Below are 17226 nucleotides of genomic sequence, written 5' to 3' on the forward strand. Positions count from 1 at the left end.
GTCCGTTTGAGGTTCCGACTATTCCGGCTTCCTGCTGTTGCTCCGCTACGACGTTGCTACGTCCGATTACTGCTAAGGAGCCATCCGACACCGAGCCTAAGCCGATCAACTTTGAAAGTGTTGGGTAACGAAATTTAGTTCTGTATTTAATTATACCAAAAGGAAAAGTGTAGCGTGTTACACTTGTTCCTTTTTGTAATCGATCCCCTCTTCGGACGTTTCTCGAAGAAGTTATTAGTAGATTATCCATTGATAGGTCAGCGGGGCCTGAGTTTTGGAGTAGGAGTCGCCGAAGACTCCGAACCAAGTAAAATTGCTAACGTTCTTGTACTTTTTTGTTTATGTTTTTATTTCTATTGCATTCATTTACTTTGATTTTAAAAGAAAATAAAAGTTTCTCAAAATCATATGATTCACTCCCTGTCACGTGCGTGTCTCGATCCAACAAGAACAAGATCAAGCCTTTGCAAAATTTACCTTAACACAATTGCACCGAGGTGAAGAAATCCAATTCCTAATTTGCATCTTCAAATAAGGGGAATCAATTCTTACATGTTCATATATTCAAACTATGATCGAATAGATTGAATCAGAAGGAACAAAAAGCATAACCAATTCAATGTGCAATTGGGAAGAGTAAGAACAAGATCTAGCCTTTGCAAAATTTACCTTAACAAGGACATCGAAGAAGAAGAGCAGCATCCTGCCCTCACCCACGATCTCTGTGCCCAAAGGCAGAGATCCCGTCGCAAGATCCTGGATCAAATAGACATCTTTGAAAAACGGATCCAGTTGAGCTTGAGCTTGGCGTGGACGAGAGAGTTCCCCTCGTGTCCTAATACGGCCTCCCCTGGCCGCGACGGTAGCCGATCGATACCACGATGGAGCGGTAATCGAGAGCGAAGAAGGCCGGATTGCGGATCCTGAGCTCTACGCCCATGGAGATGTCTAAATCGGCCTCGGATCTCGTGGTCACATGGATGTGATCGAATTGGAGGTGGACTACGTGAGCTCCGGGTCGGAGGGCCAGAGGACGAACGCGGCGGAGAAGAGGACGACAAGAAGGAAGGCGCCGAAGAGGAGGGTGGAACAAGAAATCATCGAGCCGAAACAGCGGAAGCATCTGCAGTCGCGAGACGTATGCCGGGGGCTCCGGGTCATGAAAAACGGCGACGGATGAAGTGGCGGCGGGTACACCATAGCACGTCTCCGAGGAACGAGGCGGCGGTAGAAGCAGCGGCGCCGCCGTTTCGCCGGCCGTCATGCGATTTATCTCACTACCAATTAATATTTATGTGTATGCATATTATATACACACAAATATACTATTTCCATAAATATCATATTTTATAATAATTGATTAAAATTCTATCAACAATTTTAAAATTTAAATTCTGTCATCATTTTTTCTCCTCTTTTGCAAAGTTTTATTTTCGTAAAATAAAAATAAAAATAAAAATAAATAAATTTTATTTCCTTAAAAAATTTCAAAATAATGACCAAAATTGCTACAAAGAAGAGAAGAGAAACTCTTCTAAGCTCGAATTGCATAAATAAGCTTTTGCAATGCGGAACCTAAAATTTAAAGTAAATTTAAATCCAGATGGAACTAGCAATATTTGCATAGAATGAGATAGAAGAAGTCAAAGGAATAATGCTGTAGATCACCAGAACCATGGAATGAAAGCATTGACAAAGGTGTCTAAGAGTAGAAAAAACAACAGCACTCGGCGATCTTGATCACATTGCTTGTGAAATCATATTGCTGATTGAACCAGCTTCTTCCTTTGCCGTTTCGACCATTGTGTCCTGAAAGAGCCAGAATTAGATTCATGTCAGTAATCACATGAGTATGTCGCTAATAGAATCAGTCTCACATGGACAAGTGCGAAAGTTCGTATTGTGGGTATATTAGGGCAATTGTCACAATTCATTTTGAGACGGAACAAGCTTAACCTGATGGAAATACTTTTTTGGATCTAGGAGCTACTCGTCCATGTGTATGATTAGCTCGCATACAGTCACTTACCTTATCTACTTGATATTGACAGTATAGCATACTTACCCCAACTTGGCAACCTAACTGATCTCGCCTAGCAGATTGGCTTTGAAATAGAAAAGAACTCAACACTCCATATATCAGTTCAGTTACCTGGGCAGCTATAAGTCGAGCAACAGTTTTCTTGCTTGATTCTTGAAGCTCACCGGCAATTAGAATCTCATCCAAAATGTAGTATGCCTGTATATTGCTTTGTTCAGGCAAGAGAGGAATTCCCAAGAGTTCCATGTGAATTACAAACAATAATTTTAAAAACAGCGATACCTTGTGGAAATTGAAGATCAGATCGAGTTCACAGACCTGGCAGGACAAAAAGAGACAAATGAAGCATAAACTTAATTGGAGTGGAACATTCCAAAAGATGCTTGTGTATTTATTACTCACGCTGCCAAAGTAACGGTCTAATATCTCGACAAAATGATGAATGATCTCAAGGATCTCCAGCTCGTTGTCGTCTTGATCGATGCACATGCAGAAGTATAGGCTAGCATATCTGGTCAATGATTGATAAACAAGATAGCTACTGTGGTTAATAAACTGAGTAAGAAATTATTAAGTCACCACAGTCACAATAGAGTTACATACCTTCGATATACAACTTTGTACCCCTTCCACTCGACAAAATTGCAAAGTTTTGGTCCTCGTGAAAGAATAAGGCCACTAAGCTCCCGGATAACCTTAAAATTAATGTGTAAACATAAATACACAAATTAGCACAGACCAACACAATAACAAAATAACATTAGTTTGTTTTACTAAGTAATTTATGCACTGGTTCTAGGACACGATAACGGATGCCCAATCACTTTAAAAATTCTGTAAATTGAAAGCATCGCACAAATCAACATGTGGTCCTCTAGTTTTCATGTGCAAAACCATCTAATACTTTTAAGAAGAAAGAACTGACCTAAAAATTATACCAAGTCAACTACAGATTCTATGATATCATGCTTAAAGATTTTTTTTTTTTTCTGAAAAATAGTCAGATAACATCAAGACACAAGTAGATTGCCTTACTGTGGCTCGTTCCTTCTGCTGGTATGGTGAATACCATTTTGTCAATCTCACTTTCCCTTGTCGACTAAGTAGAATTACAAAATGGATCTGAAAGGAGAAAAATTAGTAGCAACGGCAATTTGATGTAGATTTCTTAAGAAGCCTCATATCTAGAATGCCTGTCTATGCCTAAGAATAATTAGAATTCCTTTACTTGTAAACAAACTGTAACTAATAATAGAAGACTTGCCACTAAGATAATAAATACAACATACAGAACAACAACGTTTTACTATACTCTACCAAATAGTGGATTAACCACTAATGAAAGAAAAACAAGCAAATGGACAATGCAACGACAGCTCACCTATAATGATCCATTATTAGAAGCACAAGAGACAATGGTTTGTGCAACCTCATAGACTTAGCTCCATGGTTTGATCTATAGGGATCTAGTATTATATGCATGCCCGAGACTCGCTCTGTAAAAGGTGGGATAAGCCATCTCATAACAAAATGATATACCGGTCGTGCATGAAGTGAGGGCGTAGCAGCTATAGGCTCTTTAGCAATTAGTATACAGATTGCAAAATCCTAAGATAAATCAATTAACACCACAATCCACTGAGTATTGAATCGATCCTTCTGAACCAAATCTAGGCAGCCACAACTACCTACCTTCAAAAAAGATACTTCACATCTGTTCCCATAGAAAATTCAGTTAACAATATAAATGTGTAAAATTGGTGTTGGCTTCTTCAACACTAACGCAATATGGAAGTACAAAATGGGGAAAGGATCCATCGTTCAAGCCCTAGCTTCTAAGTCATCTGTGAAGATGGCAACATATTGACACTAGTTTCCTTTACAAGGTGATAACTTTTTTTTTCCCAACATTGATTCAGGATTTAACGACAGTGTAATCAATGTATCCCGCACATCTAAAGCAAACATTGTTGGTAGATGAATAATCAACTTTCAGATTCTTTCAGATCCGCTGCTTTATATGTTCAGTAAAATTACTGAAACCAAGAGAGACCAAAGAAAAGAAGAGAAAAGATCCAAGGAAATACGAAGGAAGCAACATGTAGAAATCGCCAAAGACAACCGGAACATTCAACGAGGATCGCAGAAGATCTACGACAAGAAACAGGAATACTACAACATATCGGACTCTGAGAGATTGGCACGGAAACAAACCATTTCGGATCTGGATCGCAGCTCCCGTTGCTTCCTCTGCTCTCTCCTTGCGACGAGATTGGAACTCCGACGGTGAATCCCCACACCGCCAAGCAACCTGCAGGTAGGAGTAGCTTATAATGGTTCATTACTATATCGGTTATGTGGCGTGGTGACGGCCGAAATGTGACATAACGCCCCACCTACCTTCTGTAAATAGTAAAAAACAAAAGGGGATATTTGTTAAATTAGCATGAATTATTGACATTTTAACTTTAGATTTAATATAAATATTTTATAATAACTTAATAAACATATGTAAAATATAAATAGAGTTAGTATATAATTTAATGAACATATTACATATCCTAATTTTATATAATATGTAAATATAATAAAAGTGATGACGTGTTATAGGTGCATTAGTTTATTTTCACTATAATGATAAAGAAAATAGGAGACACTTTTTTATTTTCACCCTTGAATATATTTTATTGACATTGTTTTTACACGATGCAGCTTCGTCCCCCGATGCAGCCGCGATTCTCCCAAACTATCTACCAAGAACAACATATTCCAATCCTCTTTCTTCATCCAAATTAGTTGGTTTGATCGATCGATAAAACGGAGACCGACAGTCATAGGTCCACGTCGTCACGAGTGCGACGATGGCAATCGCTTACCCTCACCAGACCTTAAACAACATCTACTTTTCCTTCTCCCATCATTCCACATGGAGTTTCAGAAACATCCACTTCCAAGTCCAAATCTTCCAGCTGTAGTTATCCGCTTCCTCTCCGATTCTCAGCCATGCAGAAAGCAAGTTCATCTTCCTATATAAACGTCTGCAGCGATTCTTAGTTTGCTTCAGCCATGGAGGATCGCCGGAGGAGTCGCCATTTGCTTCTCCTGCAATTACTCTGCTTCCTCTGTTGGTTTCTGCTCCCCTGTTCTGGCAGTAATGGGAACAGAGAAGCCATTGAGATTGGGATCGGAATTGGGATCGGTGGCTCGCCAGGAATTGTGATCGGTGGCTCGCCGGAGCCTCCTCATTCTCCCTCCTCCCCCTCGCGCAGTTCTCCGCCGCCTCCTCATTCCTCCACCTCCCCTCCGCACCGTTCTCCGACGCCTCCTCATTCCTCCACCTCCCCCCCGCACCGTTCTCCGCCGCTGCCTCATCCCTCCTCCTGCTCGAACCGTTCTCCGCCGCCGCAGCCTCTACGCGAGCTGCAACCGTGCGACTTCGCCAACATTCTTCAGTACAGAGCTTACAAGGTCATCCAGAATTTCAGGAAAAACATAACCTGCGATCCCTACAACATAACCGCAACCTGGGTCGGTGCTCAGATTTGCTCCAAAGGGAACACTGGGTAATCGTTAGCTTATCATCGTAAAAATTGAATTTTTAGTTGATTGCGCTGATAAATATTGAATTTTGATGAATTCTGTGGCAGCTATTGCGGATTCTACTGCGAAGGGCCGCCGGATAAACGGAATATGCCGACGGTGGCCTCCGTCGACTTCAACGGGTATTACCTGGAGGCGAAGACGGTGCGCGGGTTCATCGACCAGCTCCCGGACCTCGCCATCTTCCATGCTAATTCCAATCGCTTCGGCGACACGGTGCCGAACCTCACTCAGCTCCCCTTCTTCTACGAGATCGACGTCAGCAACAACCTCCAAACCGGCTGCTTCCCGAATAACGTCCTCTCCCTCGTCAACCTCTCCTTCCTCGACCTCCGCTATAACGGCTACTCCGGCCAAGTCCCTCCCTCCGTGTTCGACATCCAAACGCAGGTGCTCTTCCTCAATAACAACAAGTTCAACGGCGAAATCCCGGCCAACCTCGGGAAGACTCCGGCGAACTACATCACCTTCGCGTACAACGACTTCACCGGGCCGATCCCGCGGTCGATTGGGCAAGCCTGCAACACTCTGCTCGAGATCCTGTTCCTCGGCAACCGGCTGTCCGGCTGCCTGCCGTACGAGATAGGATTGTTGAGGAATGCCACGGTGTTCGACGCAGGGAGCAACCAGCTCACCGGTCCGATCCCGCTCTCGTTCGGCTGCCTGAAGAAGGTGGAGCAGCTCAACCTCGCCGGGAACATGCTTTCCGGCGAGGTGCCGGACTCCGTCTGCCGGCTGGCGAACTCAAAGTACGGCCGCCTGGTGAACCTCTCGCTCTCCGGAAACTACTTCACTTCGGTGGGGCCGAGCTGCGTGGGGCTGATCGGATGCAATGTGTTGGACGTGAAAGGGAACTGCATCTCCGGAATGCCAGGGCAGCGGCCGGCGCAGGACTGCGCCCGGTTCCAGAAGCAGGCTAAGCCCGTGTGCCCAACTGCTCAGTACGTCCCTTGTAGTCTTCAAGAAGAGGAGCTCTCTCTGGAAAAAGAGGGCGAGGAGGCAAGGGATAAGGCGCCGACGGTGGCCGGGTACTCGACCTACAAAGCGCTGCGGCCACCGGAGGGAAAGAAGAACCCGTAGATTCTCGGTTGCCGACATGGCCTACAATAATTCGCCCTTTGTTTGTTCTTATTTACCAGAATCGTGGACCCCGCAAGTGTATTAATAATAATGTTACCTATTATCAAAAAAACAAAAACAAAAATAGTGCCATAAATATCTTACTAGTAAGTGCATGATAATATAGTTTTTCTAATGGTTTTTGGATTTATTATATATATATATATAAAATCCTGTTCGGAATATGAGTCAGACGATGAATTATTACTGATGTTGATAGAGAGGCGGCTAGGATACCTTTATCGGACGGTGATAACTAAACCAACAATAATTAAGCTCTGTGCACACTCAGATAAGTACACGGAGCGTTAGAGGCTAGAAACCAGGAAAAAAGTCCTCGGAGTAGATCCTGCGATGCTTAAGTCAGGGAATTTTTTCCCAGAAGAAAGGTGTACAAAGGAAAAAAGAATGGTAGAGGATAAGTGCAAATGTGCGAGAGAGCGCCCCTGCTCAAGGGAGAAGACCTCCCTTTTTATATAACCATACGTACCTCTGGAGCCTGACCGATGTCAGAGAATGTCGGGTGTTAGGGCCTGCCGGGTGATGGAGGACATGTGACACCCTCTTATGGATTGAGGGAAGGTTCTATTCGCATATGACATCATACCATTGGAATATTCCCTGACATATGACAGTTATTCCTTGACAAGTAGTTACGATTTCCTGATCTTGTTGTCATCTAGTGCCTTCTGTCCCGCCCGGGTTTAACTATGAGCCGTTCGGGCTGACTGTTAGGGTGTGACGCCTAGCCAGAGTCTTAATGAGGAAGACAAGCTGTGACGAGAGTCCCATCTTTCACGATTGGAGTATTGAAGGGCCAACCGACGGGAGTTATCTTACTAAAAGTACCAGGCCTATCTACGTAGATCGGGTTGAGGAAACCAAACCAGTCGGGGAAGGTCAGGCTTTAGTCTAGGCTGCATCTCCTGTCTTAGATCTGGAATTCGAACTTGTTAGTACCCAATCGAAAATTATGCGGCTGATGATGTCAGACGGTCTAACTCCTTCTCCCTAATTGCTAATTGCCACGTCTCTTTGACTTCTGATTGTCACATCCCCTTGACTTCTGGTTGCCAAGTCCTCTTAACTTCTAATTGTCTGACCTTATCGAACCTCACTTTTATGCACCGTATCATATACACTACCAATATAGTGATAAAACATAAGATAACAATCCAGTTCGAATTTTAAATATGATAAATATTTTGAAAGTTAGTTTCTAAGTCTCCATAAATTGTGTATTAGATTTACATGATAGGCAAATTAGAGAAGATGATTGTTATTGATTAAAATACGGGCACTTAAATTATAAAAAGAAAAGATTTTCTTCTCCTATCTTCTTGTCTCATTATAGTAAAGGCATATGCATGAGAAATTTATCCTCTTAGTAGTGTTAAACTGTAGTTTTCTGATTTATTTCTTGATCATATAATCGAGTATGAAACTACTGAATGATGAATTCTACCTTTTATGATAAAGAAAATGTATACATGGTAAAATATTTAAAGAAATAATAAAAGGATTAAGTATAAATTACAAATACATGTACATAAATTATATACTAAATTTAATCGACAAGTAAAATAAGGAAGAAGGTGCGAAGTCTAAACAACTAGATTAAAAAAAAAGTATGTGATAATTAAGGATCATTTTATTAAAGCCTATACAATATTTAAATGTAAAAGGCAATAGAACAACGAGAATAAGTAATAATGATAGGCAACTAGTGAGTAGTGCGACCATGACGGGACAAATTAAGATTAAAAATATATATAATTATTAAATGCCATTTTAATATGAATAAAAATTTAAACATTTTTTACTCGCCAAACTTAATGTGGCCCCAAAGGATTGGCAAATGTGTCCTACCTCATCTAAGTTATTGATTGTCCTTCCCTTAAGTTCTTAAGATGCTCTCCCTCGTGACCTTAGGGTTAGTGATCTTTTGACGCCCAAACAATTTAATTATACGACAATGATATGCCATAAAGAAAGGGTAAAGGTTAAAAGTGTTTAACCATGTTAATTACTCTCCTTTTCTTTTAACGACTATCTATGATTTTAATCGACTCAATGCATAGTTGACTCTCTTGGATTACTTTGCAACTGTGTTTCTATAGACAATTGTATTTGGTGATCAACATTGTCGGAATTTTAGATACTTTTTACCAGCTTTTATGATAATTGAATCGACCAAACAATCAATCCAAATGGCTTACACCAAGTTGCAGGTCAATTGACTAACAAAAGGTTGAGTCAACTAAAATATTCATTGCTGGAGAGAACAATCAAGTTGAGTTGATTGAAGGATTTATCACTGGGCAGACACTTACGTGATCACAAAAATTGTCGACTAAAAAAATTTGAATTGATAAGATAACATACTTCCATTTTCGATCAAACGTTATTAACCCACCTAGTTACCCGACACATTTGCAATCGATCCTAATAAATTTGTGGGCTCAAAAATAGACTATGACAAATTAATGTGTACGATCCCAAGTTGTTAATTGTCCTTGCCAGCTTAGAGTACTCCTACATGACCTTAGGGTTAGGGAATTGTTGACAACCAAGCAATTTTTGGCTTGACACCCTCGTATGCTTCGATAACGATATGTCATTGCAAAAGGTTAAAGGTTCCAAGAGTTTAACTTTGTTACTCTTGTTACAAATAAAAAATATAGTTTCATATTTAATAGTTGATGATGGAGACTAACATTTCCACTTGGGACATATATGAGCTAAAAGGTGTAAATAGCTAGTAATATATATTAACATCTTGATCTTATTTGGTATCTATCCTATGACTAATCTAAAGGTTCACTCTTCACACTTACAGCTCCACCATAAATGTCTCATTTTTAGAAACCTTCTAGAGACGGAGAAGCCTTGTACACTTGTTTTCACAAGAACACAACAGACATAACAAATACACAAGTGAAAATGAAAGTAAATACTTTACAATGAGATCTTGCTTAGTTTGCCATCTTGTTGCTTAGAAATGTCTCTTGATCAATTGAAAATGTAGCAGCACTTCGCTTATAACTTCTTAAGAATTGACATCTACAAATGTTTATGAACTATTCTTTTCTAGGGTTTCTTTCGGGCTGAAAAACACCTCCTAATTGATTGACCTTACCTCCAATTGATTGGCACGTCAGATCGACTGTACAAAACCTGTAAAACAACTCTTTTTAGCTCAACCTATTGATTGACGAGCCATACCAATCAATTGGTTAGCCTCTAATCGATTTTGAAACTTTCTGTTCTCTTGCGAAAATTTCTTCAATCGATTGGACTAATCGATTTGGTAGGCTTTTGTTTCCTTGCGAAACTCCTATCAATCGATTGCTTCAATTGATTCAGAATCCTTCTATTCACAGAGAAACATTGACCAATCGATAAAGCCAATCAATTCAATAGCCTAGTGTTTTCTCGCAAAATTGCACTATCAGTTGATTAGCATAATTGATTGATAAAGCCGAATTGATTAGGCCAATCAATTCGATAGCTTTTTCTTTCCTCACAAAACAACTGCATTGCTCAATCGATCAGACCAATGGATTCGAGCATGCAAACACAGAATTCTAGATTTAGGGTTTGATAATCGATTTCAATTCCTAACAGTCGATTATTAACCCTAATTTCAGTCTTTCTAAGCTGAATTTGTATCTTGCCTAGTATCCGGTTGATTCAACCTACTTGGACTTCCTTGGCCTAACATCTAATCATTTGTGACTTGTTGGAACTTTTCGTTGCCTAGCATCTGATCAACTATGATCTACTAGGGCTTCTTCACCAAGTGTCCGGTCCTCCTTGACTAACTTGGACTTTCCATTGCTAACTTCCTGTTGGACTTTTCATTGTCTAACCTCTAGGTAGGACTTTTCCTTACCTAACCTTCAATTATGACTTTCTATTGTCTAGCCCCGCTAGGACTTCTATTGTCTAATTCTCAACTAGGTCTTCCATAGCCTAGCCCTGCTAGGACTTTCATTACCTAGTTTCCAACTAGATTTTCCACTGCCTAGCCCCGCTAGGATTTCTATTGCCTAGTTCCTAATTAGGTCTTCCACTGCCTAGCCTCGCTAGGACTTTCATTATCTAACCTCCATTTAGGACTTTCTATTGCCTAGCCTTCAGTTAAGATTTTTTCCGTCAAGTATCTAGTCCTCCTTGACCTACTTGACTTTTCTCTCATATATTATCAAACATCATAACTTAAATTTGGATCAACCTGAGCTTAGTTAAAATGATCAACCTTGACCTGAAGATGATTGCACTAACAATCTCTTTTTTTTTTATATTTGACAATATGATTAAGTTAGGCTAAACTATATTAGCTCAACTTCCTTCTTCATCCCATGCTAATGTGTAAATGAGGGTTTCCTAACTTAAACCCTACATTCTCCCCTTTTGACACATCAAAAATCTTCTCTCAATATTCATTCTTCTTATCACAATGAAGGCTCTCAACCTTTCATTGTTTTCGATACTCAACCTTGAGCACATATCTATCTATAAATCTCCTTTTATACCCAAATCATGCATTTAAGGGTTACCTCCCCCTCAAAGCATACTCAACTTCTATCATTGTACCAATAACGATTTGGAGTTCCTAAATTTTTAAGAAATTCCAAAATTAAAGTTATAAGGTTAAAAATTCAACATTGAATCTAAACCTTCTCCTAAACTCCACAATAGTCCCCTTTAACTATTTATTTCTTATTTTCATTAAGAAAATTATTCTTAAATGCTTACCTAATTATTTCGGAGGGTTAGAGATAGTTAAATGACCTAACTGCAGCTTAAATTACTAAAATCAAACCATTTTAGCCAAACACATTTATTGTCAATCGATTGATTTCAGTTACCAATCGATTCTAGCATGTGTTAATAGATTGGCATGAGTCGTCAATCGATTACCACCTGTGCCAATCGATTGGCAACAGTGGCTAATCGATTGGCGAGTCTGAAATTTCAGATTCAATTTCAGACTAAATTTTAAAATTCATAAATAATTTTATGATATTCAAAAAATCATGAAACTTCATGTAGATATTACTTATGTCACATACTATTTTAGAAAAGTATTTTATAAATATGAAAATATATCCCATTTTAAAATAATGATATAAAATTAGAAATCATTAAAAACTTCAATGTTTAAGTCTAACTTTGTATCTAACTAATCAATGGTGATTCCTATTAACTAATAGACTTCACCAATATTTTCCAAAGTATTTTTAAAATCATTAACAAAATAAATTTCTAACTATGATTTTTGGACTAAATACACATGACTTGCATATTTGCTTTCCCCATGATTGGACTTTACAAAATCTATGTGTTTTGATGAAACTAAAATTCAAATATATGCACTAAATCAACATTTTAAGTTTTGCTCATCCTTCTAATATCTCACTTATATCTAATGTGTATCAATACACATACAAGTCATCTTATGGTCTTGTGAGATGTAAACATTGATTTTTTCCTTAAACTAATAGATTATGCATATCTAACTAGACATTTAATTTTGATCATTCTACCTAGAATATCAATTAATGTTATCACCCTTAATTACAATGAATTAAAAATAATATATGACAATGACTATATCATAAATCATAATGAATACTTTAAAAAGAATGACCATTATAAATAATGACATACATATAACATGACTTATAACATTTTTCAAAATAATATGAGTATATGATATGATGTCATGACATGTGATAGGGTATACAAAACATAATAATTATAATACAAAGAGAATACATAGATTTTTATCTAAGTTCCATCCTTTAACCATTATGTCAAGAGAAGCATAAGTTGTCCCATCTCCCTAGAAAATATAAAAAATCCTAATTTGACATTCCTTTATAGTCTATCATATTTGTGTTAATTTTATTAAGCTCAAAACTTTAAGTTTCTTATTTGCACATTTCAAACTTCTTAAGAGTGAAAATCAACTTCTCATTTTCAAGGTGTCATAGTATCTTGAAAATATCCTAAAGTACCAGCTTTACCATGGTTGAGTTAACTATCTGTACAATTTGAGTTGACACACTCTAAACCCATTTAGTTTGAATAGATCACACTCTTAGAAATCCAATACCTATTGGTGTTTCTTAGGTGTACTAGATACTCATTATCGATAACTTTCCTAGATACCTTCTTAATGATCTTCCTAGGCTTTTTAAAAGTCTTAGTCATGCTAGTTTCCTCAAAGTCAACTCTAGTGATAACCTCTCTTATAACCTTGATTTGACTCCTAGATTTAGGGTTAGTTCCATAGTTATATAGAACTTTATGATATGATAACACATTCTCCTTGCCTTTAGGTTTGTATCCCAAACCTTTCTTGTCATTGAATGACTCTTGTCTTCCTAAATCTAGATTTGTTTCTTGGACCCTTTGATATTATTTGTCATTTTTCTAGAGTATTTTCTAATTTATCAAGTGAGGTTGACCTCAAAACTTGATTTTCCATCTTTAAATCATCAAATGTTGTTTTTTTATGATTGCCTTAGACATTTTTATTTTTAGGCACATATCTAACTTGCTTAGTGTTCTTACATAAATTATTTTCTACCTTCCTATCCTTAGGTAAGATTGTTCTAATATGATATGATTTATAAGTCTCCATAGAATTATCATGCTTCCAATTTTCATGATAACAAGCACTAAGCATGTTTGTTGTCATGATATAAAAAAATACCATTAACTATGCTACCTTTGTTTAATTTTTGAAAGTTCCCTTTGATTTGAGCTTTCTCCCTTGTTCTTTCTTGAGGCCCCCTCTTTGGACATTGATTTTGATAATGTCCCTTGTGATTATACAAGAAGCAAACAATGTACTCTTTTCCCTTTCGTATCAAGGTTCCGACTTCTTTGGATTTTTTTCTTCACTTTGGGTGTCATTTGAACCTTCTTCTTCATTATTTTAGAACACTTGTTCTTATAATACCCTTTTCCCCTACACTCAAAGTAAATAATATGATTTTTATTTTTAACAATTGAAATTGTTATACCTTCACTTATAGAGGTAGCACATTCTTCTTCATTTGATCAAGAGGTAGAGACATCCTCTCGGTTCGGTGTCAATGACCTCTCCCCCTTAATCCTTGAGGTAGATATCTCTTCAATTTTGTTCTTGGATGTGTTGGAGTGTATACTAAAAGCCTAGCTTTTGGTATAAACATTTATCTAGAAATAAGAATCACATTGGTCAAATGTCTACATTTATGATAAATGTAGTTGTTCAATTAATTTATATTGTAGATGACATGGTGTGTGGTATCACACACAGAAGATCATGTTATCAGTACCTTATAAATTATAAACAGTAGCTCACGACCATGATGGAAAGGAACAAACCATTGGAAGGTCGTAATGTAATTAGGTATTAGTTTATCTTGACTATATAATTACACTAGTACACTCAGAGTGTATTGAGTAGGACCATTTGAGGTCGTTTCTTTTATACTGACTTTATAAAGAAACAAAGACCTCGGTTATTATGGAAGTGTGTGCTCTTAATCCTAATATAATAACAAGCACATATATTTGATATTTATTTCTTTAATTTATCAATGGGTGAGATTTAGTTCGATAAATCAATAAGCCCGATAAGTTGGGAAATGGTATCACTTATAGTGTGTGTTGTTGATTATAGAAGGAAACTGTGTCCTAGAGATACTATGTTGATAATGTCCTCAAGAGGAGCTCATAAGGATTGTCATGATAAACCCTGCAGGTGGACTTAGTCCGACATGATAATAAGGTTGAGTGGTACTACTCTTGGACTAAGATATTAATTAAATGAGTTGTCAGTAACTCACTTAATTAGTGGACATTCGATATCTTAAACACAGGGAGACTAACACACTCATAATAAGAAGGAGCCCAAAAATGTAATTTGGGATTGGTGCGGTAGTTCAATAATAGTTCTCTAGTGGAATGAATTATTATTGATAAAATTAAGTTGTGTGTTCGGGGCGAACACGGGATGCTTAATTTTATCGGGAGACCAAAACCAATTCCTCCTCTCGGTCCCTATCGTAGCCTCTTATTTATAGAGTACTATACCCACCTATACCCACCTTCTAGACCCACCCAATAGGGGCCGACCAAGCTAGCTTGGGAAACAAGCTAGGGCCGGCCTAGGTATAAGATTGGGTGGCCGGCCCTAGCTTGAACCCAAGCTAGTGGGGCCGGCCAAAATAAATTAAAAAAGAATTTTAATTTTAATTTTTATTATGTGGAAGAAATAATTTATTAAAGAGAATTAAAATTAAATTATCTCTCTTGTAAAATTTACAAAAGATTAAAGAAAGAGATTAGATCTCTTTCCTTATTTGTAGATTGGTGAGATATTTTATTTTCTCTTTAAAAATTATTCACATGTTGTAAAATTAAAATTATGGAAATTTCTTTTTATTAATCATGAAGAGATTTTTGAAGAGAAATTTTATTTTTAAAATTTCCGGAAACAAATTAGGAAGTTTTAATTGTTGATTGAAACTTGTCCAATTTGTTTCCCATTGATGTGGCCGGCCAATGTAAAATTAATTGGGAAATTTTATTTTATTTTTCTCAATTAAATCATGTCAAGGAAATTGAGGAAATTTTATTGTAATTAAATTTCCTAATTTGCCTAGGCCAAGGAATATAAAAGAAGGGGTGAGGGTGCCTTCATGGAATAACCTTTATTATTTTTCTCCCTCTTTTTTCCTTGGTGTGGTGGCCGGCCCTTCTCTTTCTCTCCTCTCCTCTTGTTGGCCGAAATCTATCTTCTTGGTGGAGCTCTTGTTTGTGGCCGTATCAAGGAAGGAGAAGAAGGAGAGAAAGCAAGTCTCGACTCTAGCATCCCTTGGAGCATTGGTGGTGGCCAAAATTCTTCATCCTTGAAAGACATTGTGGCCGGCCATCACCATCCTCTCCCTCTCTTCCTCTTGTGGTGGCCGAATCTCTCTCTTCCATTGGAGCTCTTGTGGTGGCCGGATACTACTCGGAGAAGAAGAAGAAGAAGGAGAGAAAGCTAGCATCTCTTGGAGCTTGGTTAGTATTTTGGTTTTCTTCCTTGGTGAAGTTCTTCCTTTGTGGCTGAACCTTGCTTGGAGGAGAAGAAGGTGGTTGGTGGTTTCTTATCTCGGTAGATCGCTGCCCACACAACGTCCGAGGTTAGAAGAGGAATACGGTAGAAGATCAAGAGGTCTTTCTAGAAGGTATAACTAGTAGTTTTTCCTTTTCCGCATCATCATGCTAGTTATTTATGGAAATAATACCAAATACAAGAGGCTTACGATTCTAGTGTTTCGAATTTGTTTTCGATATAGTGTTCTTTTGTTTTTCTTTTCCTTGTGATTTGATTGCTCTTTTTGGTTAACCTAAAGTTATTTTAGGAAATTAAATATTAGTTTTCCATAAAATGTTTTGTCTAGTCGGTGGTGGTTGCGCCCATATCCAAGAAGGCCATGTGCCTCGCCACGTCAGTACTGGGAACCAATTATGGAAATTAATGTTTAATGGAATTAATAACTTAAGGTGATTTGGGTCGAACGTGTTAAGTTCCGCAGGAGATCCAAGTCTAAACCTAAAAGAACATATAGATTAAGTTTTGGATCAAAAGTGTTAAGTTCCGCAGGCGATCCAAAATTTAATTTAAAAGAACACATGGTAGCTAGGAAAAGGTTCAGACCTTTGTACAAAATTTTTGTACAGTGGAACCTCTAGGTTTTCCGAGTAGCAACCAACAGGATGTTGAGGACCTCTCAACAACCGAATCCTCATGTTCTTGAATCAAAGTGTTTCCTCTTTAAAGTTGTCTTCACTTGGCATTGAGATGGGATTTTCATGGTGTTTGACTAACTTACTCCATGACTCCTTAACATCTTGATATTCACCTACCTTGCACAAAATGTCATTAGGCAAAATACTAACTAGTAATCTAGTTACCTTTCATTTGCCATGGACTTTTGAACTTGCTTCTTAAACCGTTTGCTCTCCTGAAAAGGTTTTCCTTTTCTATTCATTGGGGCTTCAAATCTCTATTAGAGCAAATCATTGTATTCTGTAGGGATCTAGTGTACTAAACATATGAAAAGTGCAACAAAAAATTTAACTAGATCCTCTCCTGGAGATCCATACAAAGGAGTAAAACACATATACTAAGTTTGATGAAATTTATACCTTTGTTGCGTGCCCTTCATAATCCCGAAAACAACTTTTCTTTGGATGCAGATCTCAGCGCGATCAAGCGGTCGTGCCTATATGGTATCCACACGAACAAGCCTTCGTTTGTCTCACAAACTCACGAAGTGGAAAAGAAAACCACCTAAGGTTGTGCTAGCAACCAAGCAAGGTGGTTCGGTGGAGGAAAGAAGAAGAGAGGAAGATAAGAAGAAGACCAAATGAACACATCTTGTTCATTGGCCGAAATTCACCTTTTGTACCCC

The 17226-nt window shown here is 38.1% G+C and overlaps 2 protein-coding genes across 2 annotated transcripts; one reads left to right on the forward strand and one right to left on the reverse strand.

Annotated features, from left to right (window-relative positions):
* Positions 1 to 1554: 1554 nt before the first annotated feature.
* LOC122008474 (AP-1 complex subunit sigma-2-like) lies at positions 1555 to 4688 on the reverse strand. The gene is made up of 7 exons (XM_042564215.1): positions 4256 to 4688; positions 3077 to 3163; positions 2645 to 2736; positions 2444 to 2552; positions 2324 to 2359; positions 2153 to 2239; positions 1555 to 1809 (listed from the first exon to the last, which is right to left on the reverse strand). The coding sequence occupies exons 1-7, from the start codon at positions 4256 to 4258 to the stop codon at positions 1741 to 1743; spliced, it is 483 nt and encodes a 160-aa protein (XP_042420149.1). The 5' UTR covers positions 4259 to 4688; the 3' UTR covers positions 1555 to 1740.
* Positions 4689 to 4960: 272 nt separating this feature from the next.
* On the forward strand, positions 4961 to 6857 carry LOC122008473 (uncharacterized protein At4g06744-like). The gene is made up of 2 exons (XM_042564214.1): positions 4961 to 5604; positions 5689 to 6857. Exons 1-2 carry the CDS (start codon positions 5108 to 5110, stop codon positions 6719 to 6721), a joined length of 1530 nt encoding a protein of 509 aa, XP_042420148.1. The 5' UTR covers positions 4961 to 5107; the 3' UTR covers positions 6722 to 6857.
* The last annotated feature ends 10369 nt before the right edge of the window (positions 6858 to 17226 follow it).

This window comes from Zingiber officinale, chromosome 8A, assembly GCF_018446385.1.
Source record: "Zingiber officinale cultivar Zhangliang chromosome 8A, Zo_v1.1, whole genome shotgun sequence".
In the NCBI taxonomy this organism is placed as follows: Eukaryota; Viridiplantae; Streptophyta; class Magnoliopsida; order Zingiberales; family Zingiberaceae; genus Zingiber; species Zingiber officinale.

What these genes read in the sequence shown, in the direction of transcription:
- LOC122008474 (XM_042564215.1), bottom strand. An exon ending in TAGACCGTTACTTTGGCAGC is followed by an intron (nt 2,360 to 2,443) that starts GTGAGTAATAAA and finishes TTGTCCTGCCAG; the next exon opens with GTCTGTGAACTCGATCTGAT. An exon ending in CTCGACTTATAGCTGCCCAG is followed by an intron (nt 1,810 to 2,152) that starts GTAACTGAACTG and finishes TGGCTCTTTCAG; the next exon opens with GACACAATGGTCGAAACGGC.
- LOC122008473 (XM_042564214.1), top strand. Translation starts at nt 5,108, where the DNA reads ATGGAGGATCGCCGGAGGAGTCGCCATTTGCTTCTCCTGCAATTACTC. An exon ending in TGCTCCAAAGGGAACACTGG is followed by an intron (nt 5,605 to 5,688) that starts GTAATCGTTAGC and finishes ATTCTGTGGCAG; the next exon opens with CTATTGCGGATTCTACTGCG.